General features: G+C 36.3%; 1 protein-coding gene across 1 annotated transcript; it reads left to right on the top strand.

Annotated features, from left to right (window-relative positions):
- Positions 1-551: 551 nt before the first annotated feature.
- LOC128687355 (zinc finger HIT domain-containing protein 2) lies at positions 552-18043 on the top strand. The gene is made up of 7 exons (XM_053774774.2): positions 552-954; positions 3966-4092; positions 6001-6148; positions 8220-8455; positions 10678-10887; positions 11151-11328; positions 12771-18043. The coding sequence occupies exons 1-7, from the start codon at positions 911-913 to the stop codon at positions 12935-12937; spliced, it is 1110 nt and encodes a 369-aa protein (XP_053630749.2). The 5' UTR covers positions 552-910; the 3' UTR covers positions 12938-18043.
- Positions 18044-21792: the final 3749 nt, after the last annotated feature.

The following is a 21792-nucleotide window of genomic DNA, read 5'->3' as shown; positions in this document are numbered from 1 at the left end:
CATTAGAAGTACCGTAGCCATATTTTTTACCTACTGATGTACTTGTTAATTGACTTACGTACTTAATTAATGATTTACTTTTTGGTTTACTGATTTTTTTTTGGTTTAATGACGTACCTACTTAATTACCGATCTACTTTTCGGTTTACTGACTTACTTTTTGGTTTAATGACTTACTTTTTTGGTTTACTTACACTGATTAATTCACTGACTGACTTTTTGGTTTACTGTCATACTGATTTACTGACTTGATGGCTTACTGACTTATTAACTTACTGACTTACTGACTGACTGAACGACTTACCTATTTTTCATTGACTTTTTTTTTTGCGTGTGTGTGGGGGGCGGGTATCCTATTTATATTATGTATGATAGTTGTGCTTATGTGTGCCTGTGCCTAATTAAACTTACTTAAACTTTAAAGAAGGCTGGAGAAGAGTTTCCCCTCAAGGAAGGTTCCTTGATGCTGGTGAGGGGCTCTTGATCTAGGGAACTGGATCTGTGCTCCAGTTCCCTGAATTAACCCTGAATACCCTCCATCCCCCACAGTCGCTGTATAATCCTACGGATTTAGCGCTTCTCCTTGATTATAATAGTAATGGAGAGGAGTTTGTCGAGTATATATTATTATAATCAAGGGGAAGCACTAAACCCGTAGGATTATACAGCGCCAGTAGGGGGATGTGGAAGGTATTCAGATTTAATTCAGGAAACTGAAGCACAGATCCAATTCCCTACATCAAGAGCCCCTCTCCAGCATCAAGGAACCTTCCTTGAGGGGTGTCGAGGGTATAGTGAACGTGTGTGTCAGGCAGCAGCAGCAGACAGTAGTAGTAATAAGCAGTAGCAGGCAGCAGAGCAGCAGCAGCAGCAGCAGCAGCAGAGTTCTTCTTGTCTGGCTCTGGGAGGGATGATGGCTGCGTCTTCCAACTCTGGCTGCAGAAAATGTGCATTGTGAGTCTCCATGAGGGGGGTTGTTTGTGCAGGTGTGAGAGGAGATGCTACGTGTGAGGCTGCTGGTCAGTAATGATGGCATGTCATGAGGTGGTACAGGACTCCCTAGTGGAAATAACTCACTGACTTTATTTTTGAGGGGATGGGGTGTTATCCTAGGTAATTTAGTGTGTGTGTGATAATTGTACTTATGTGTACCTGTGTCTAAAGTTTATTTGCTTATTAATAACTATGGTGTGTTTTGGGGCTTGAGATGAGGTAGTGGTAGTTTTGTGTGGTTTTGAGAGGGGGATTTTAGTAGTAGTATTATTTTTTAGACGTTATTGGCGTTAATCTTTACGTTGACAGACGTAGAGAGGCAATGTTCAAGTTGTTTCGCCTAAAATGAGTCGAAAGCTAGGATTCTAGCAGAGGAAAGCAATTACCCTTTCAGAATCTTGGTTTGATAGTATTTACCTACGTAATTGTTTTTCCTAAGTATCTTTCCTACTGACTTATGACGACGAAGCCATAATATATGGCTGTAAAAAAAAAAGTTTGCAATAAAAGTTGTAGGTAAGTGGGACAGTAGTAACTGCTATGAAAACTGTCATGAGTCATTCCTAGTAGAACTTAATAATAATAATATTTATTTCTACAAGTACATGTACTAGGTATACAGCTGACATCAGTGACATACTATTGTCTAGAAAGCCCCTTGTTATGCAGAGCATTTCAGGCAAATTGGGTCCATTTTGTCCCCAAGATGCAACCCACACCAGTCAACTAACTCCCAGGTACCTATTTTATGGATAGGTGAACATGGACAGCAGGTGCTTTAAGGAAACATATCCTAATGTTTCCACTCATACTGGGATCGACCCCCTGACCTCAGTGTGTGAGCTGAGTGTTTACCTGGAGAGAGTTCCGGGGGTCAACGCCCCTGCGGCCCGGTCTGTGACCAGTCCTCATGGTGGAACAGGGCCTGGTCAACCAGGGTGTTACTGCTGGCTGCACGCAATCCAACATACGAGCCACAGCCCGGCTGGTCAGGTACCGATTTTAGGTGCCTGTCCAGTGCCTGCTTAAAGACAGCCAGGGGTCTATTGGTAATCCCCCTTATGTATGCTGGGAGGCAGTTGAACAGTCTTGGGCCCCTGACATTTATTGTGTTTTCTCTTAGCATGCTAGTGACACCCCTGCTTTTCATTGGAGGGATGTTGCATCGTCTGCCGAGTCTTTTGCTTTTGGAGAGAGTGATTTTCGTGTGCAAGTTTGGTACTAGTCCCTCTAGGATTTTCCAGGTGTATATAATCATGTATCTCTTCCGCCTGCGTTCCAGGGAGTAAAGGTTCAGGAACTTTAAGCGCTTCCAGTAATTGAGGTGTTTTATCTCCGTTATGTGTGTCGTGAAGGTTCTCTGTACGTTTTCTAGGTCAGCAGTTTCACCTGCCTTGAAAGGTGCTGTTAGTGTGCAGCAATATTCCAGCCTAGATAGAACAAGCGACCTGAAGAGTGTCATCATGGGCTTGGCATACAATCCAGCACACCTTAGTGGCTATTTTATCACTTACTGCCCCATAAAAATAAAACAGAGGACCATTAGGGCATCATAGGCCAATAAACAATGAGATCAACTAGGAAATGAATTAAAGAAACTGATAAATAAGCTGCAAAAACTTATATACTGATTAAATCAACATAGTGCATTTTTTATGTACCCGTAACATTTATGTACCATGAAGATCATTGTAAAAAAAATTATACGTTTTGTGCTAAAAGACAAAATATAAACTTGCATAATAAGATGCATGAATCTAAATGGTGTCTTGATTATTTTTTTAGAATCCTTCATTACAATCCTTGATGATATCCTACTAATAAATGACATTAGGATAAAAAAAAAAATAGACCCAAACAGGCAGCAAGCTGCAGCACCTTAAATTTTACAGGGTAAGAAGCAGTGTTGAAACATAGTTCTAATATTAAAGAATAGAGGAACAGTTCTAGAAATCTTTGGCAATAGTTACAACCTTCTTGGTTAGAAGATTTTATTCAGATTATTTATCTGGAGAATTCCCCTCAAGGAAGGTTCCTTGATGTTGGTGAGGGGCTCTTGATTTAGGGAATTGGATCTGTGCTCCAGTTCCCCGAATTAAGCCTGAATGCCTTCCACGTCCCCCCCAGGCGCTGTATAATCCTCCGGGTTTAGCGCTTCCCCCTTGATAATAATAATAATAATATCTGGAGAATTAGTAACCAAGGATAATTCAAAAAGCCATTGCATCTGACTAGTTTGCATTGAGGTCCTTTAATCATCTTCCCCAATATAAACCGATAACAGTTGGCTAACACACTTGTACCTACTTCTAGGTGAACAAGAGCAGCATGTGTGAGGAAACATGCCCACAGTTTCCACTATTCCTGGGACCTAACTCCAGTCCAACAGTGTGTAAGCTGAAATTGCTACTAATTGAGCAATGAGCATGAGCTCCAGTAGATTGGTTTAACAGTGTTAAATACCAGTAACAAGACATATATGTATGCCACTAAGCATCTAAAGTGACAAACTGTTACAATTCTTATTATAATTGTATCATCAATACAGTAGTTGGTAATCTACCAGGTACATCAAACAATTTCCAGCTGTTAGGTTTATCTTATGATTTTGTACAAAAGGAACCAAGTTGAAACCATTCAAAAAGCACTGGCCCTGATAACATTCCAGCCAAATTTCTAAAAGATGCCTCTGAATTGAAAATACCCCTTGCTCTTGTAATCAGTATATCTATCACCTGTCTCTAGAATCTCATATACATACTGTATTGAACAATAAAGCATATGACCTCTAGATAGCTGACATTTTTTGGATCAGGAAGGTTTTAGGCTCTTAAATTGGACAAAATGGGTTCATAATATTACAGGGTGAAATTGCACAGAGAATGATTAAGATCTTCCCCATCCAGCAGGAGTGAAGCAAGCAGTGTGTAAAATATAACATATAAAGACTGTATGCAGTATTTTTGTTTCAGTTGTCCAAACAACTCGCAGTATTCATGCCCTCGTTGCAATGTCCAGTACTGCTCCTCAAAATGTTACAAGCACCAAAATCACGCACAGTGTTCCGAGAGCTTTTACGAGGATATGATTAAAGAAGAGGTAAAGATGTCCATTTTTTTTTTTTTGCTAGTTAATATGCCTTTTCCAAGGTATTCTTAAAAATTATTGATTATTATACAAATTCAACTCTCTTTGAATAATACACACTGGTGTATTACATTTAAAAATATTTGGAACTAGTGTTTATCCATTACTGTTAGTTATAATTAATGTATGTATTGTGCCAAATGTATATGCATTTTCTGAATGTTTTTTGTGGCATCAGTTTATTTAAATCTTCATGTCTAAATACACCAAAAGCTTTATCATTCTGTTATTCTGGTTTTGATGATTCATCAGTGTTGGTGTAATAAAAAAAATTAAAATTAAGTGGTTTGTCAGAGAGAAAAATGAATTAATGGGACACCTACCTGTATGGCATTACCAGAAATTCATGCATGCTCAAGCCTGCCTGTCATGCTTTGCATAATTATGGGTTTTCTCAATATAGAGAATATAAATTGTTAACCTATCTTTGTAACACTAATGTATCATCTTTGAAGATAAATTAATATTAATAATATACTATTAATGATAATAATAATATATTATTATTTTATTATTACTTATTTTTATTACTCATTATTATTAATATTAATATTTTTACTGTTACTGTTATTACAGTTACTACTATTACTTCTATCCCCACCTAGGCAGGATACTTATAAATGGTTCATTAAGCTGTTTTTTTTTTATTTTATCAGGAGGTTCTCTGTGATAATATGAAGGAGTATCTACAGTAACCTTAAATTTTCAATACCTTACACTGGCTATTTTATACCAAGGCAAGATGAAGTAAAGAAAGAAAACATTATTATTCATTCTTTAGCTGTTTCCAGAATTGCATAGACATTACTATTTAAGTGATTCACCAACCTGTAGCATTACTGTCTATCAAAGTGCAGGAACTGTACTACATGTACTTACCTCCAGAACCCAAGTCTAGTTAACCACTTTCTCCTAAACCTTGTTAACACTCCAACGGTCTATCAAATCCCCCCAAAACACTCGTCTCCACTCCTTCCAGTTTGACCCTCTAACTGTCCAGATGTAGATTAGTTTTTTTTTTTTTTTTTACATTCTTTCTTATAGTGAAAATCTAGGTCGGAGTGCTACGAGCGCAAACGTAGATCTACATTTGGACAGTTTAAGGGTTAACAAGCTTGCATGTACTGTACATACCTACTGGAGGCTCGAGCCTCTATTTCTCATAACCTTCACACTATCCTAAATATTCTTTAGACATTTCATGCATTGTCTTTCATTCACCCCAAATCTTCACTTCATTTTCTTTGCATAATATCAACACGAACTTGAATCGCTGCTTCATCCCCCTGCACAGCAACTTAGTGAGTATGGTTAGGTAGCATGTCTGTTATGATTAGCCGACAGGAGGATCAAACCTCCAACTCTCTGGCACTGAATGACCCCACACATGTTCAGTGTTTCACGAAAATATTAAAAAAAATACCCATGCTTAGGTGTTGGCACCACTCTACTTTGATACTTATTTCCTTCATACATTCATTTATGAACTTTTCTTTCCACAGACTCTAACACATCAGCTACCTTCTTTCTTTCATCTGTTTTATGATTCACATCAGTTTTAATAGTCATCTGCTGACATTTCTCTGCAGAATCTCGCAAAAGCCTTGTGTCATCAGCAAACCGACACATTCCCACATTATATCAGGTGAACTGCTGATTAAGCTAGTACCTCGTCCCAACACAATATTGTCATTAAATTGGCAGTTTAAGAAATTATTTTGTGTACCATATTGTATTGTTAGTACATCACAAATGTTATAGGTCTTCTAGTATTTTTCTGCAATATTTTGTGTTTTGTATGCTTAATAATTTCAAACATCTTTGTTGAATGCATATCCAACAAGTATCTTATTATGACAGCTTCGCAGTGGAACATTGTCAGAAGAATCACGTAAAAAAATGATGAGAATCCTTCATCGAATAAAGGCTGGAGATTCAGTTATGGGTGATGAGGAGGATGAACCTCTTGATTCAGATGATGATGAGGACTTGGCTGCTAGAATGGCAGGTACACATTAATCTCGTTTTTCATGTATTTCTTTGTCACTGGTTAACCAAGCCTTTTGTAAATATGTACAGTGGAACCTCGGTTTTCGTAGAATTCAGTTTTCAACGACTTTTTTCGTCAAAATTTTGTCCCAGTTTTTGTTCATCACCTCAGTTTTCGTAGAGTTGACAGTGGTCCACCATACCAAACGTGTCCGCCCACACCCACACAAAGCATCCCACACGTTCTGAGTCAGTCTGGCTTTGTTACTCATCGGTAGATGGTGGTAGAGAGTGGTAGTGATGGTGATAGAGGGTGGTAGCGATAGTGGTAGAGATAACCTCTCCTCTCTCTCTCCTCTCCTTGCCGTCTTCCATATGGCAACTAGAGTCTTCAATAAAGATAAAAGTGATGTTAAATGTTCATTTATCCATTTCATTAGTCCTTTATATTTATTTCTCATTGTTTTCTGTATGTAAAACTATAGTTATTCTTTATAAAATGTATTTTTTGTTAATACTTTTGATTGTCTGGAATGGATTAATTGGATTTATATAATTTCTTATGGGAAATGTTACTTCAGTTTTCGTCAAATTCGGTTTTCGTCAGACTTTCTAGAACCGAATTAATGGTGAAATCCGAGGTTCCACTGTATTCAACTTTATTTAATCCATTCAAGAAGTATTGTACATTCCATATGCACTTGTCTTGTGTATACATATACATGTACAGTATTCTTATTCACAGTACAGTAATTGCATATCATGTTTGTTTTCTTGTAATGACTAGGTCATTTCTTCAGGACAATTTTGAATACAGCCTCTCCTCACTTAGCGACATACTCGTTTACCGACGACTTGGCCTTATGACAGGCTCTCTGACCACTATGCATACCTAAATAATGTATATTAGTGCTGATTTCCTCTGTTCTGTTTATTACAGTATACAGTACACTGCTGTATAAACATTTAAAAATATACCAGAATGTTATAAATGGTGCAAAGGTGACATTAAAATAGTATCAAAGATGGTTGATGCAAACCCACTACCATTATAGTATGCTCCTCACTTAGCGACGAATTCGTTTACTGACGTGGTCTTAGGAACAGAGTTCCATCATTAAGTGAGCAGAGACTGTATTTTAAGTTGTATGCTATATTGATTTTCAAGGGTTACCAGAAGTATTTAGTATTATAACTTACATTCATGGCAGCTCATTTCTCTCTTAAAGTGAGGAAAGTATTTGGTGATGTAGAACATAAAATCCAACAAATTTATTAGTTAATCTGTCAGAATAACTACTACCACTATTTTTTTTTTTTTAACATCAGCCATCTCCAACTGAGGTAGGGTGACCCAAAAAACAGGAGGAATAAATAACTACCACAATTATTTGTTAAATTTCTTATGCAGTGAGTTTAATAATTTCTTTGAAGGTTATAGTGAGAGTATGAGAAGAATCCCATTCACTATGTGCATGCCTCTCCTAGTAACAATTACTCATAGTGGATTGTACTGCAACAGCCGGAGGTTCCTTTGGGATTGCCATGTCTGTTAAGAGACTAATTTATTGAAAGCTTCTCAAATTGACAGTTTTTTCATATACCACTAGCACTCCAGTGTATTGTTGACTGCACTACTGAGGCTAAAGTTGATATCTTGGCATGTCTGTCTGTCTCTCATTCTCTCTCTCCCTTTTTTTTTTTTTTTTAGGATTGCCTAACCTGACTCAGTAATAATAATAATAATAATAATAATAATAAAATAGTAAAGTAATTTTTTGTGTGAAGAGGGCAATACGCGCATGATAATTTTGTTATGAATTGATGCAAATTTCAATTGAGTAAAAGTATCTAAGTGAAGCCTATATTAATTTACTCATGGTTCTACTACATCACAGTTCTTCAAGTTTCTCTGTCAAAAATAAGTTTTAGAATTTTTGCCTTCAACTCCCATTATCCTACATTCCCTTTTGTCTCTGTATGGTTATAGTTTTGCATTGGTGGGAGACAGCTGCTGTGTTTAAAAAAATAAAAGTGAGGAATTTTCAAATAACATTTAGTGGAATATATTTTACAGTAATATTTTTCAGATGTGGATCTTAATGATAGTGACGCAATATGGAAAAAGCTCACTGAAGAGGAGCGACAAGAGTTTCGTGCGCTCATTGATAAGGGTGGTTTTGAAGACTTGATTCCTCCTTGGATTCCCTGGTGGGATCAACAAATACCAAAAGTGCAAGAGATCAGACCCGGAAGTCAATCTTCTCCAGAATACGCTGTTGGATGTCCTGAGATAATTGAAGTTCCCTTGCTTAGTGAACTGACGGTAAGAATTCACACACTTGATCTTCCAGCCAAATTTTGTATGAATAATTATATAGATGTACTACTTAGGGTTATTGCTGTGGATCTTGGGTAATTCTCTTGAACTGCCAATTGTTAAATAATTTTTTTTTCCCTCAATGCCCATCTCCCACCAAGAAAGGGTGACTTAAAAGAGGAAACACGTCCACCTTTATTTATTCAGTTGCTGTCTTGCTAGAAGTGTGCTGACATCACAGTTCAGATTACCCTGAGCCTGTAATGTTCCCACCTCTCACTGCCCTTTCCACTTTCAGGACTCGAATCTGGCTAACTGGTTTACTGAAAGAACTTGTCCTTTATTCTTTCTTTCAACACACCGGCCGTATTCCACCAAGGCAGGGGGGCACAAAAAGAAAAACGAAATTTTCTCTTTTAAATTTAATAATTTATACGGGAGAAGGGGTTACTAGCCCCTTGCTCCTGGCATTTTAGTCGCCTCTTACAACACCATGGCTTACGGACGAAGAATTCTGTTCCACTTCCCCATGGAGATAAGAGGAAATAAACAAGAACAAGAACTAGAAAGAAAATAGAAGAATACCTAGAGGGGTGTGTATATATATGCTTGTACATGTATGTGTAGTGTGACGTAAGTGCAAGTAGAAGTAGCAAGACATACATACCTAAAATCTTGCATGTTTATGAGACAGACAAAAGACACCAGCAATCCTACTATCATGTAAAACAATTACAGGTTTTCGTTGTACACTCACTTGGCAGGACGGTAGTACCTCCCTGGGCGGTTGCTGTTTACCAACCTACTACCTAGGTTGTTCTTTATTATCTAATTATATTTGAAGCATCTAGAGATTAGTCTTTTGTACTTCATCAACAAAAGTTCTGTCCATTGAAAAGTTTGAATGGCCCAGCAATAAAACGAATAACGAAATTTAGTCTTATTTTATCTTTATTTTAAATTTCTTTATAATATGTCTTTGAATGGTATTCCCATGGCAAGTAAATTATCAGAAAATAAAAAAGGTTTGATTTTAGCCTTTTTGCCTGGTGCATCACCTTTGTTGAGGTCAAAGCCACAGGAATACATGACTGTGACTAGTTCACTTCAAGCAACCACACTATTAATGCTGCCATTTCTTCCTAGTTAGATGCTGGAGTAACTTGAGTTTTGTCTTCAAATTATTCCTCTTCTGGAGACAGAATCTCTTTTGCCAGATATAGTAAGTTGCAAAGAAACTGTATTACCAAATACAGTAGGTTGTTTTCTTGATGCCATAATGGAATTCACCCTTCAATAATACTGAACTGAATCATCACATAAGCAGCTTGTAAAGAAACACTCTTAGATAAACACACAATAGCATATAAACTAAGCATGAAAACATGGAGTGAAGTGGTTACTTTTGCACTGCAATGAAATAATATTGACAAGCTTTTAAGCATGTCAAAAGATTCACTCAGAAATGTTTACATTGGATTTACTATGTATATTCTATCTTGTGCTAGGTAGTAGGTTGGTAGACAGCAGCCGCCCAGGGAGGTACTACCGTCCTGCCAAGTGAATGTAAAATGAAAGCCTGTAGGATGGTAGGATTGCTGGTGTTTTTTCTGTCTCATAAACATGCAAGGTTTCAGGTACCTCTTGCTACTTCTGCTTACACTTAGGTCACACTACACATACATGTACAAGCATATATACACACCCCTCTGGGTTTTCTTCTATTTTCTTACTAGTTCTTGCTCTTGTTTATTTCCTCTTATCTCCATGGGGAAGTGGAACAGAATTCTTCCTCCCTAAGCTATGCGTGTTGTAAGAGGCGACTAAAATGCCAGGAGTAAGGGGCTAGTAACCCCTTCTCTTGTATATATTACTAAATGTGAAAGGAGAAACTTTTGTTTTTCCTTTTGGGCCGCCCTGCCTTGGTGGGATACGGCCGGTGTGTTGAAAGAAAGAAAGATTCTATCTTGTACCTAAAATGTGATACAATACAATTTGGACTAGTCTAGTATATGTTGTCCTCTCAAGGGAGGTTCTTTGATGCTAGTGAAGGGCTCTTGATCTAGGGAATTAGATCTGTGCTTCAGTTTCCTGAATTGAGCCTGAATGCCTGTCATCCCCTCCCCCTACAGGTGCTGTATAATCCCTATGGGTTTAGTGTTCCCCGTAATAATAATAATATGTTGTCAATAAAATAATACTTTCATGTCTCACATTTTTCTTTACAGAAAGTTACACCTTCACCTTGTATTCCATATAACATCTTGAATGTATTGACTGCGTATGCATGGACAGTGCGTCTCTTCAATGGAGACCATCAGGAGAGCAGTTTAGATGCTACCGAAGCTGTGCTTTCATTGTCGGCAGTATTAGCAGCTAATGCAAACTTTCAGGAAGCAGCAATTGCAGTTGAGAGTCCTAAAATGGAAGCACAGAATGTAAGCCAATTTTCATTTTTATTGCTTTAAAAGTAATTGTTCACATTCACCTTAATTTATATTTAAATTTTTTTTACTTTATTTTTTATGTTTTCTCTCACCCCATTGAATATATTGTAGGATTTCTTTGGTTCATAATTAATTTTACTTCCTCAGCTCATCATATCTTGTTACAGACCTTGCCTGTTTATCCTTATGCTTGTCCAAGAACAAGCATGAGGATAAATTATACAGTATTTCTATACTGCTTCAAATAATTTCAGCATCCTTGGTTAATGGAGAGTGAAGAGTTTGCCTGCACTGTTAGGAATGATGTATTGAAGATTCTTCAAGGGCCAGTAGCTAATGACCAAACTTTTTATGTGAGGGCAGCCCTATCTGAAATTCACGTTCTTTTACATACCTCCAAAGCAAATCTTTCAAAGAAGAAAAAACCTGCAGGTGGTGTATCATGCATTTTTATTTTTTATAGATTTAAGTATTCACTATAGTGTAACCTAATTAAGCTGATCCCTAAAGATACATATTTTTTCAATTTGTATTTGTTTTTATTTTTCTGCAAATATAGGAATGAATCCTAGCTAACAATGGACAGTGATCCTGCTCACTCTTATTAGGTTATGTAATGTAAGCTAGTGGTCTTATGTATACATTTGTACATCCCTAGAGCTTAAAACCACAGTAGTTATTCAGTTAATATACTAAGGAGTTACCCATGTATCTAAAAAACTATATAAAAAAGCTAATGTGAAACCAGGTTATGGTGATGGTTATAGAGTCTGAGAAAAGAGAGGCCAGATGATTGTGGGAAAAAAAAATTGCAGAATAATGAAGGTTTACTTTCAAAGAAGCTCTTCAGTTGGCCTCTCATGACATGCATGGCTTACGGAGGAAGAATTCTTGAGTATTTTTTTTTTTTTTTTTTTTTTTTTAACAAGTTGGCCATCTCCCACCGAGGCAATATAATCTTATTCTTATATTAATTACAGTACGACTACCTATAACTGTGAGAATATAAACATAAAAGATAGAAAGTTATTACAGAGTACATCTTATTTGCTTGTGAAGAAAGTTTCTCAGACATTTTTCATTTGTCTTACATGTAATGAAAATATATTGTTAGGAACAGCAGCTCAAACTGACTGATATTGACATTGTACTTGTGCTAAGATATACTTATGTTAGATGAAAGAACACAAGTACAACTAATGTGACATTTTATTGTGGCAACGTTTCGCTCTCCAGGAGCTTTATATCTACTACTAAAAGTCGTTATTATACTATGAGGCAATTTATAAAAAAAATTTCAGAATAGGCTTCAAGATTTTTGTATATAAATGTATACTGGAAATTACTAACATTCAGATGATTAAGATGAATATTTTGGAAAGATTCTCCATGGGGAAGTGGAACAGAATTCTTCCTCAGTAAGTCATGCATGTTGTAAGAGGCGACTAAAATGCCAGAAACAAGAGGCTAGTAACTCCTCCTCCTGTATATATTACTAAATTTAAAGAGAGAAACTTGTTTTTCTTTTTAGGTCACCCTGCCTTGGTGGGATGTGGCTGGTTCGTTGAAAAAAAGATGGAAATGTCATGAAATATACTTTACTGTAATTGCTGTCAGTATAATGCAGTAGTGTGTTTTCTCTGATTTTTTTTTCACCCCCAACGGTCATATTCCGCCAAGGCAGGATGACCCAAAGAAGGAAACACATATACCATTATTCATTCAATAGCTGGCTCACCAGAAGTGTGTTGATATTACAATTCAGATTACCCTCCATTTTGTTAGCATGTGTTTATCAAAAGTGATATAATATTTTCAAAGTGATTCTTTGTCATGCATCCAGTATTTTAAAAAACTTTTTTTTAAACCACCAGGTGGAAGAAAAGGGCTGTTTACTTACACATTCATGGATTCAAGCAACGATATTGAGCTCAAGATAACAACACTTCCAAATGTCAAGTCAGCTATTAAGAAAGTAGAGTTCTTACTCTCGTTTGTAAAGGAATATTCTGAAGCCCTTCTAAGCATTACACTTCTGTAAGATTAGAAAATGGAACACTTAAGAGTATTGGCATGTTCTTTAAAGTAAAGAATTTTTTTTTATATATAAATATTACTTTAAATAATGAATGCTCTTTAATTTCCTATTTTATAGATTTTACATGTGATTTATTTATTTGTTGTCTTTTGTCTAAAACTGACACTTTTCTTTCATATTATGATTTACATACAAGATTTACCTGCTTGTTGTACCTTTGTGTTTGTTAACTATATATTTGACACCTTGTTTTCTTGCAGAGAATCTCCTCCAAGCATGTTACTACATTCTGGTTTTAAGTGAGCACTTAAATTACTTTTAAATAATTCCACTTTCTACTTTAGCAGTCATGTTTATCTTTAAAAAATAAGCAGAAGGCATAAGTACCGTAGAAAGCACAAACAGCACAAGTAGGAAAGTAGAAAAACAGGAAGCAGTAGGGGAGAGAAAGGCACTACTGATATAATGGAAAAGAGTAAGAAAGAGAAATGGTAATGAAGAATGATAGTCTAAATTGAAGTACAGTTTGAAGATAGAACATGTACCATAAAGACTAACTTTGTCTGTATTGCTGATGTAGCTAAAGCAAAATAATCAGTTGGATTAGGGGTTGCTTCCCTTTCTATTATAGTAGTGCTTGGTGAACAAGCCAACAGATATACGTACTCTGCAAAATTGGAGGCCTTTATTTTGGGATGTTAATTAGCGGTTTTTGCATTGAAAGGATTTGTAATTAATTGTACATATATTGACTAGAGAGAGAGATGTGTAATTTAACATTTTTACCAATGCTTTCTTTGGAATATTTTTTTAAGGATTTTGTAAGGATGTAATTCTAGATTTTCAATTAATTTGATGTTAAATGTTTGCTAAAACTTTACTACACCAGTAGTAAATTTGCACAATTCTATATTTTGTCTTCCTTCAATCCATAAACTTTGGCCTGTGGGGAACTTATCCCCTTTATGTGAGTATTAGTACATTACCTTTCTATAAAGTGAAGAGTCTGCAGTTTTTAAGACTAGTGGCAAAGGATGACAAAACCTTGCATAGTTTGCTAATATTTAATATAATGCATTATAGTACTTACAAAATATTAATTTATTAAATTATGTTAATTGTACAGTACACACAGGTTATCACTACATATACTTTAATGAATGAATGGATATTCCTGAAGCTCGGTAACATTTTAAAGATAAAAGAAAGCCCTCTTTCACTGAAACTTCAGTGGAATGATCTACAATTCCACTGTGAATATATGTCACGTGACCATTTTCCTCAAAGTATGGACCAGTTAAATGATTTGCTTTATCATATTGTTAAAGAATATATTTTTCATGCTAAGGAACTCCTTGTTTGAAATCATTCTTGTTAAAATTGTATGTCATAAAGTAATATTTGCTGTACAGTACACATCACTTATTTTTACTGCTGTTTGATATTGTTATTCTATTCATTAATGGCAATGTATTCCACCACTAAAGCATCATGTCTTGACATGGCTTGAATTATATTTCATCTAGGAATAGCCAGACATGTTTCTGCAATTCTACATACACTTTATTTCATCAAAACCTAATGTTAATTGTATCACCAGCGGTATCACTGTCACAAATATTTTGAATACTGTCATACAATAGCACCAATTTTCTCTTCCCATGATGTATAGTTTCCCCTCATTCTGTGCCCACCATTATTAAACACTTTTCCCAGTGGAGCACGAACCTTGCAGAGTTTGTGTACTGTACATATTTTCGGCTTAATACTTGGATTGTTTAATTGGCATTAATTATATCACGTCTTGCTTATTAAATTAAGCCAATGAAAATTACTTAAGCTACGTTATGCCAATTCCTCACATGGCCATAAATATGCATAAGCAGTTTAAGTGTTACTATCTTAATGAGCATTCATTTTCCCTATTTTTTTTTTTTTAAGAAGTTGGCCGTCTCCCACCGAGGCAGGGTGACCCAAAAAGAAAGAAAATCCCCAAAGAGAAAATACTTTCATCATCATTCAACACTCATACATAATCACTGTTTTTGCAGAGGTGCTCAGAACACAACAGTTTAGAAGCATATACGTAAAAAGATACACAACATGTCCCTCCAAACTGCTAATATCCTGAAACTCCTCCTTTAGAGTGCAGGTATTGTACTTCCCATTTCCAGGACTCGAGTCCGGCTATATAAAAATAACCGGTTTCCCTGAATCCCTTCACTAAATATTACCCTGCTCACACTCCAACAGATCATCAGGTCCCAAATACCATTTGTCTCCATTCACTCCTATCGAACACGCTCATGCACGTCTGCTGGAAGTCCAAGCCCCTCGCCCACAAAACCTCCCTTACCCCTTCCTTCCAACCTTTTCGAGGACAACCTCTACCCCGCCTTCCTTCCCCTACAGATTTATGCGCTCTCCATGTCATTCTACTCTGATCCATTCTCTCTAAATGACCAAACCACCTCAACAACCCCTCTTCAGCCCTCTGACTAATACTTTTATTAACTCCACACCTTCTCTTAATTTCCACACTCCGAATTTTCTGCATAATATTTACACCACACATTGCCCTTAGACTGGACATCTCCACTGCCTCCAACCGCCTCCTCGCTGCTGCATTCACAAACCAAGCTTCACACCCATATAAGAGCATTGGTACTACTATACTTTCATACATTCCCTTCTTTGCCTCCATAGATAACATTTTTTGTCTCCACATATACCTCAATGCACCACTCAACTTTTTTCCTTCATCAATTCTATGATTAACCTCATCCTTCATAAATCCATCCGCCAACACGTCAACTCCCAAGTATCTGAAAACATTCACCTCTTCCATACTCCTCCTTCCCAATTTGATATCCAATTTTTCTTTATCTAAATCATTTGATACCCTCATCACCTTACTCTTTTCTATGTTCACTTTCAACTTTCTACCTTTACACACATTCCCAAACTCATCCACTAACCTTAGCAATTTTTCTTTAGAATCTCCAATAAGCACAGTATCATCAGCAAAAAGCAACTTTGTCAATTCCCATTTTGCATTTGATTCCCCATAATTTAATCCCACCCCCCTCCCAAACGCCTTAGCATTTACTTCTTTTACAATGCCATCTATAAATATATTAAACAACCATGGTGACATTACACATCCCTGTCTAAGACCTACTTTTATTGGGAAGTAGTCTCCCTCTCTTCTACACACCCTAACCTGAGCCTCACTATCCTCATAAAAACTCTTAGCAGCATTTAGTAACTTACCACCTATTCCATATACATGTACTTGAAACATCTGCCACATTGCTCCGCTATCCACTATATCCCTATATATCCATTATATCCACTATATCCCTATGTCCTCTTAAATTAAGCAACTCGCCTCTTAGACAAGAGTGTGTTAGCTTGTCAAGAGCTTTTAAAGTGGAAAATACCAGTACTAGTATTTTAATGCTGACATGCAAAAGTGTTTTTTGGCAGAATTTAAATACTGTGGTCTTCAGTATTCTTGGATCCCAGTGTAATAACCCCTTTACCTCATTCTGATAACTAGTAGTATAGTATACATCATTTGATGTGCTTCAGATATTAACAGACTGTAATAGTTAGCACTACATGTCTTGTTTGTTGTGAACAAAGATGTCTAGTTTTATGAAATCAAGGCTCCACAGTTTAGTTACTATGAGACAATAGGTTCATGTATTGCGTGGATTATCATTTTGGTTGCCACTGAGACACTAACTGCAGTCCTTTACCAATTTAATTAAATGTGCTAAAGACTACTGCATTTGGTATAATCAAATTTTGTTGTAATTTGCTTTGTTTTACTTCTTTATTTTGCTGAAGTATATGTACACAGTTTGGAGTGTTCTATATAAATTCATGTTTTGTTAATATTGTTTAGGTATATATTTTATTAACTCCTATGCAAATAATCTTGTATAGTAAGAAAGTGGATTATGACTAGAAAGGTGCTTATCAGAGTACAAAACCCTCACTCTGACACCACTTATTTAGTATTAGATATGATAGGGTCAGTCACATAACTCAGTCAAACATTAGGAGTCGGGACCAAAAGCTTGAGCTTACCCTACCCCCATAAACTCAAATAGGTAACTGTGTACCACTGATGCCATTTATATGGCTTTGTATAGCACTGGCACTATTTCAACCACGTGGTACACATATGACTTGTAATCTTGACCACACTTTAATTTTAATTTGCTTTAGTGCCATTGAGATAAGATTTTAAATTATGTATTTACTATACATATAATGACTGAAATCTAGCACTAGTCTCTTAGTCACTGAAGCTTATTCCTACTTTGGCCCAAATTGAACGAGATTGCCCTAAATCAGCACTGCTTTTTCTTCATTAGTGAGTTATTTATTAGTGGAATTTTTTTCCGAGTGAACGGAGATCAGAAAATTTAATGCAACATTGGAGATTAACGGTATAAAATACTGACAAAGTGGAAAAATAAACACAAATGCAGTAAGATGCAATCCTTTATTGACAACATTTCACCCACACAGTGGGATTTATCAAGTCAGACAGATCTGTTTGTGACCTGATAAATCCCAGTGTGTGGGCAAAACATTGTCAATAAAGGATCACATTATACTATACATAAAGCTACATTTTTAATACGTGGAGACTTGTGTTCAATAAGGCTTGACCGATTTTATCCTCTTTCATGTCTACATTACTAAATTACTTAGTTAATATATTAGCTAGCAGCTAGTAATTATCATCAATCATCACTCTCTCTTTCTCTCATGATCATTATTTATATTGGGCATTTATTCCTGTCTATTACTATCGCTGTTTTTATTTTGTTTTGCCGTTACACATTTAACACAAGCACGGTGTGCAGCATTTTCTCTCACTGATAAAAAAATAGACTACCCTTGCCAAGCTGCACCCTGAGGTAGATGATGATGTAAGAAGTATGAGGTATATGTTATTGACTGAATGTGAAGGGTAGAGGGAACAAGTTTTCCTTTTAAAATGTACTTAAATGTTATTAAATGTATCATTAGTGTATCTGGTAGATGTAATTTGCAAAAAAAAAAAAAAAAAAAAAAATATAATATAAATCATCATATTTGTGGAGCATTTTGACATGACAGGGGGGTCAAATTTGCAAAGAGTTTTATTTAGGCATTATCAAATATTTTTCTTGTTAATTACTCAAGACTCTTAACACTGTCTTCCTGGAGTTCTTAGCCAAAAATTATTTTTTCATTAGTCTGTGGTGCCTGCATGAGCTCTCATGGTTGATCTCATGCAAATTAAAATGGCCAGTTAAATTTTAAACTACATATAATGAGAATCATGATAACATGTTGTGATTTTTGTTTTATCCTTTGAACTGTGATTGGAATAACTGTAAATGAATTTCTGTACAAATAAATATGATAAAGAAATGTTTAGTTTGTTATAGCTACATTCTTGTTCCTCACTCCTCTCAAACATAATTTGAGATAGCTGAAAGTTTGTAATTTTAATATTTAATAAAGAAAGTGAGGGCTGCTGACTTAAAATGAGGTTTTTTTTTCTTTGACTTGTGAACCAGTAATTAAATTAGTGTGTAACTGTATCTTACGAATTATTAGTGATTTTTTTAACACATCGGTTGTATCCTACCAAGGCAGGGTGACCCAAAAAGAAAAACAAAAGCTTTTATTTATTAGTGATTATAGTAATGAAACATGACATGAAGCTCTTTGCATATCCAGTACTTTGGCAGAAATTTAAAAACAAAAAATAGTATACTATATATATAGCTGTGACTTTTAAAACCCCTTTAGAAGGGTATGTTAATGCTGGTCAAGAGCTCTTCATCCAGTGAATTGAAGCTACCTCCTACATCGGGTCAAACTTCGTTACTTGCCTAACCCCTCCCATTTCCCAAGTGCTGTATGACCTTACTGGATTAAGTGCTTTCCCATTAATACTTGTATCTTTAATTTTCTTCTTTTGCACACCCTACCAAATTCATCCACCAATCTCTGCAACTTCTCTTCAGAATCTCCCAAGAGCACAGTGTCATCAGCAAAGAGCAGCTGTGACAACTCCCACTTTGTGTGTGATTCTTTATCTTTTAACTCCACGCCTCTTGCCAAGACCCTCGCATTTACTTCTCTTACAACCCCATCTATAAATATATTAAACAACCACGGTGACATCACACATCCTTGTCTAAGGCCTACTTTTACTGGGAAAAAATTTCCCTCTTTCCTACATACTCTAACTTGAGCCTCACTATCCTCGTAAAAACTCTTCACTGCTTTCAGTAACCTACCTCCTACACCATACACTTGCAACATCTGCCACATTGCCCCCCTATCCACCCTGTCATACGCCTTTTCCAAATCCATAAATGCCACAAAGACCTCTTTAGCCTTATCTAAATACTGTTCACTTATATGTTTCACTGTAAACACCTGGTCCACACACCCCCTACCTTTCCTAAAGCCTCCTTGTTCATCTGCTATCCTATTCTCCGTCTTACTCTTAATTCTTTCAATTATAACTCTACCATACACTTTACCAGGTACACTCAACAGACTTATCCCCCTATAATTTTTGCACTCTCTTTTATCCCCTTTGCCTTTATACAAAGGAACTATGCATGCTCTCTGCCAATCCCTAGGTACCTTACCCTCTTCCATACATTTATTAAATAATTGCACCAACCACTCCAAAACTATATCCCCACCTGCTTTTAACATTTCTATCTTTATCCCATCAATCCCGGCTGCCTTACCCCCTTTCATTTTACCTACTGCCTCACGAACTTCCCCCACACTCACAACTGGCTCTTCCTCACTCCTACAAGATGTTATTCCTCCTTGCCCTATACACGAAATCACAGCTTCCCTATCTTCATCAACATTTAACAATTCCTCAAAATATTCCTTCCATCTTCCCAATACCTCTAACTCTCCATTTAATAACTCTCCTCTCCTATTTTTAACTGACAAATCAATTTGTTCTCTAGGCTTTCTTAACTTGTTAATCTCACTCCAAAACTTTTTCTTATTTTCAACAAAATTTGTTGATAACATCTCACCCACTCTCTCATTTGCTCTCTTTTTACATTGCTTCACCACTCTCTTAACCTCTCTCTTTTTCTCCATATACTCTTCCCTCCTTGCATCACTTCTACTTTGTAAAAACTTCTCATATGCTAACTTTTTCTCCCTTACTACTCTCTTTACATCATCATTCCACCAATCGCTCCTCTTCCCTCCTGCACCCACTTTCCTGTAACCACAAACTTCTGCTGAACACTCTAACACTACATTTTTAAACCTACCCCATACCTCTTCGACCCCATTGCCTATGCTCTCATTAGCCCATCTATCCTCCAATAGCTGTTTATATCTTACCCTAACTGCCTCCTCTTTTAGTTTATAAACCTTCACCTCTCTCTTCCCTGATGCTTCTATTCTCCTTGTAATAAAAATAATTAAACTGCCGATAGACGCTTGGCCATACTCTTCATATTATAGTATTAAATGATAGAACAGCAGCGCTGTATAGCCCTTGTGGCTTAGTGCTTCTTTTTGATTATAATAATAATAATTGATAGAACTGGTACTTTTACAATTCCCTTTAACCCTTTCAGGGTCCGTCCCGTAGATCTACGGCTTTACGTTCAGGGTCCAAACTGTAGATCTACGCCATGAGCTCAGCTCACTCTGATAAACTGTGAGTGGTACATTTGGGCCTAGATATGAGAGAATACATCTATGTGGTATGTGTGCACCACATAAAACAGATCCTGCAGCACACTGTGTATAATGAGAAAAAAACTTAAATCATGATTTTTCGATTAAAACAGCAACTTTGCAGTGTTTTTTCGTATGTTTTTTATAGTTGTATTTGCGATTTCTTGGTCTCATTTGATAGAATGGAAGACATATTACAGAAATAGAGATGATTTTGATTGGTTTTAGCACTGGAAATGGCTTGAAACTGAGCTCAAAGTAGCGGAAATTTTAAATTTTTGCCGATATTCAAGAGTAAACAAACGACCTCACACGTCTAATACGTCAGCTGGTGGGTCTAATATACATTCACAAATATGGTGATGATATTTATACAATTATTACAGTATTGCATAACAGTAAATCTATTTTTTGGTGTGAATAAAAATTCATTATGTGAATAAAAAATCAAAATGGAATTTATTTGTAAAGCCTCAAAACATAACTAATGAACAGAGGAAACGTTAGTTTAGTGCCAGGAATGCCTACATTGTTTATTCTGGACCCTATTTTGAAATTGGAATATTTTGAACTTTGTGTTAAATTGGCCAAATTAACAATTTCCGATCACTTTATTTTGTAGTTGAAACGGTTGACTTGGCGATTTCTTGTGCTCAATCGATAGAATAGAAGTAATACTAGTGAAATAGCTAAGAATTTGGTTGATTGGAATAATGTAATTGGCCTAAAATGGGAGTCAAAGTCGGCAAAATCGCCGATTCGTAAATGTCGCTGACACATCAAAATTCGCGAGAGCATAATTTCGTCAATTTTCCACCAAATTTCGTACTTTTTGTTTTATTACCTTCACAAAAAGATTCTCTACGATTTCATAAGAAAAATAACAATTTTTTTTTTTTAAATTCTTGGACACTGGTGCGTGACTCTAGATTTGGGCCTTGGACCCTGATGGTGATGAGGAGCTCTTGGTCCAAGGGGCTGGACTTCCCTTCCCTTGCAGTGAACAAATTCCTCCCATTCTCTAGGCACACTATAATCCTTATGGGTCTAGTGCTCTTCCCTGATTAAAAATAATATGGAGGAGGTTCTTGGATGCTGATGAGAGACCT

Source organism: Cherax quadricarinatus, chromosome 40, assembly GCF_038502225.1.
Source record: "Cherax quadricarinatus isolate ZL_2023a chromosome 40, ASM3850222v1, whole genome shotgun sequence".
NCBI lineage: Eukaryota > Metazoa > Arthropoda > Malacostraca > Decapoda > Parastacidae > Cherax > Cherax quadricarinatus.
Note: the sequence above shows the minus strand (reverse complement) of the source record. Positions and strands in the feature narration are given on the sequence as shown.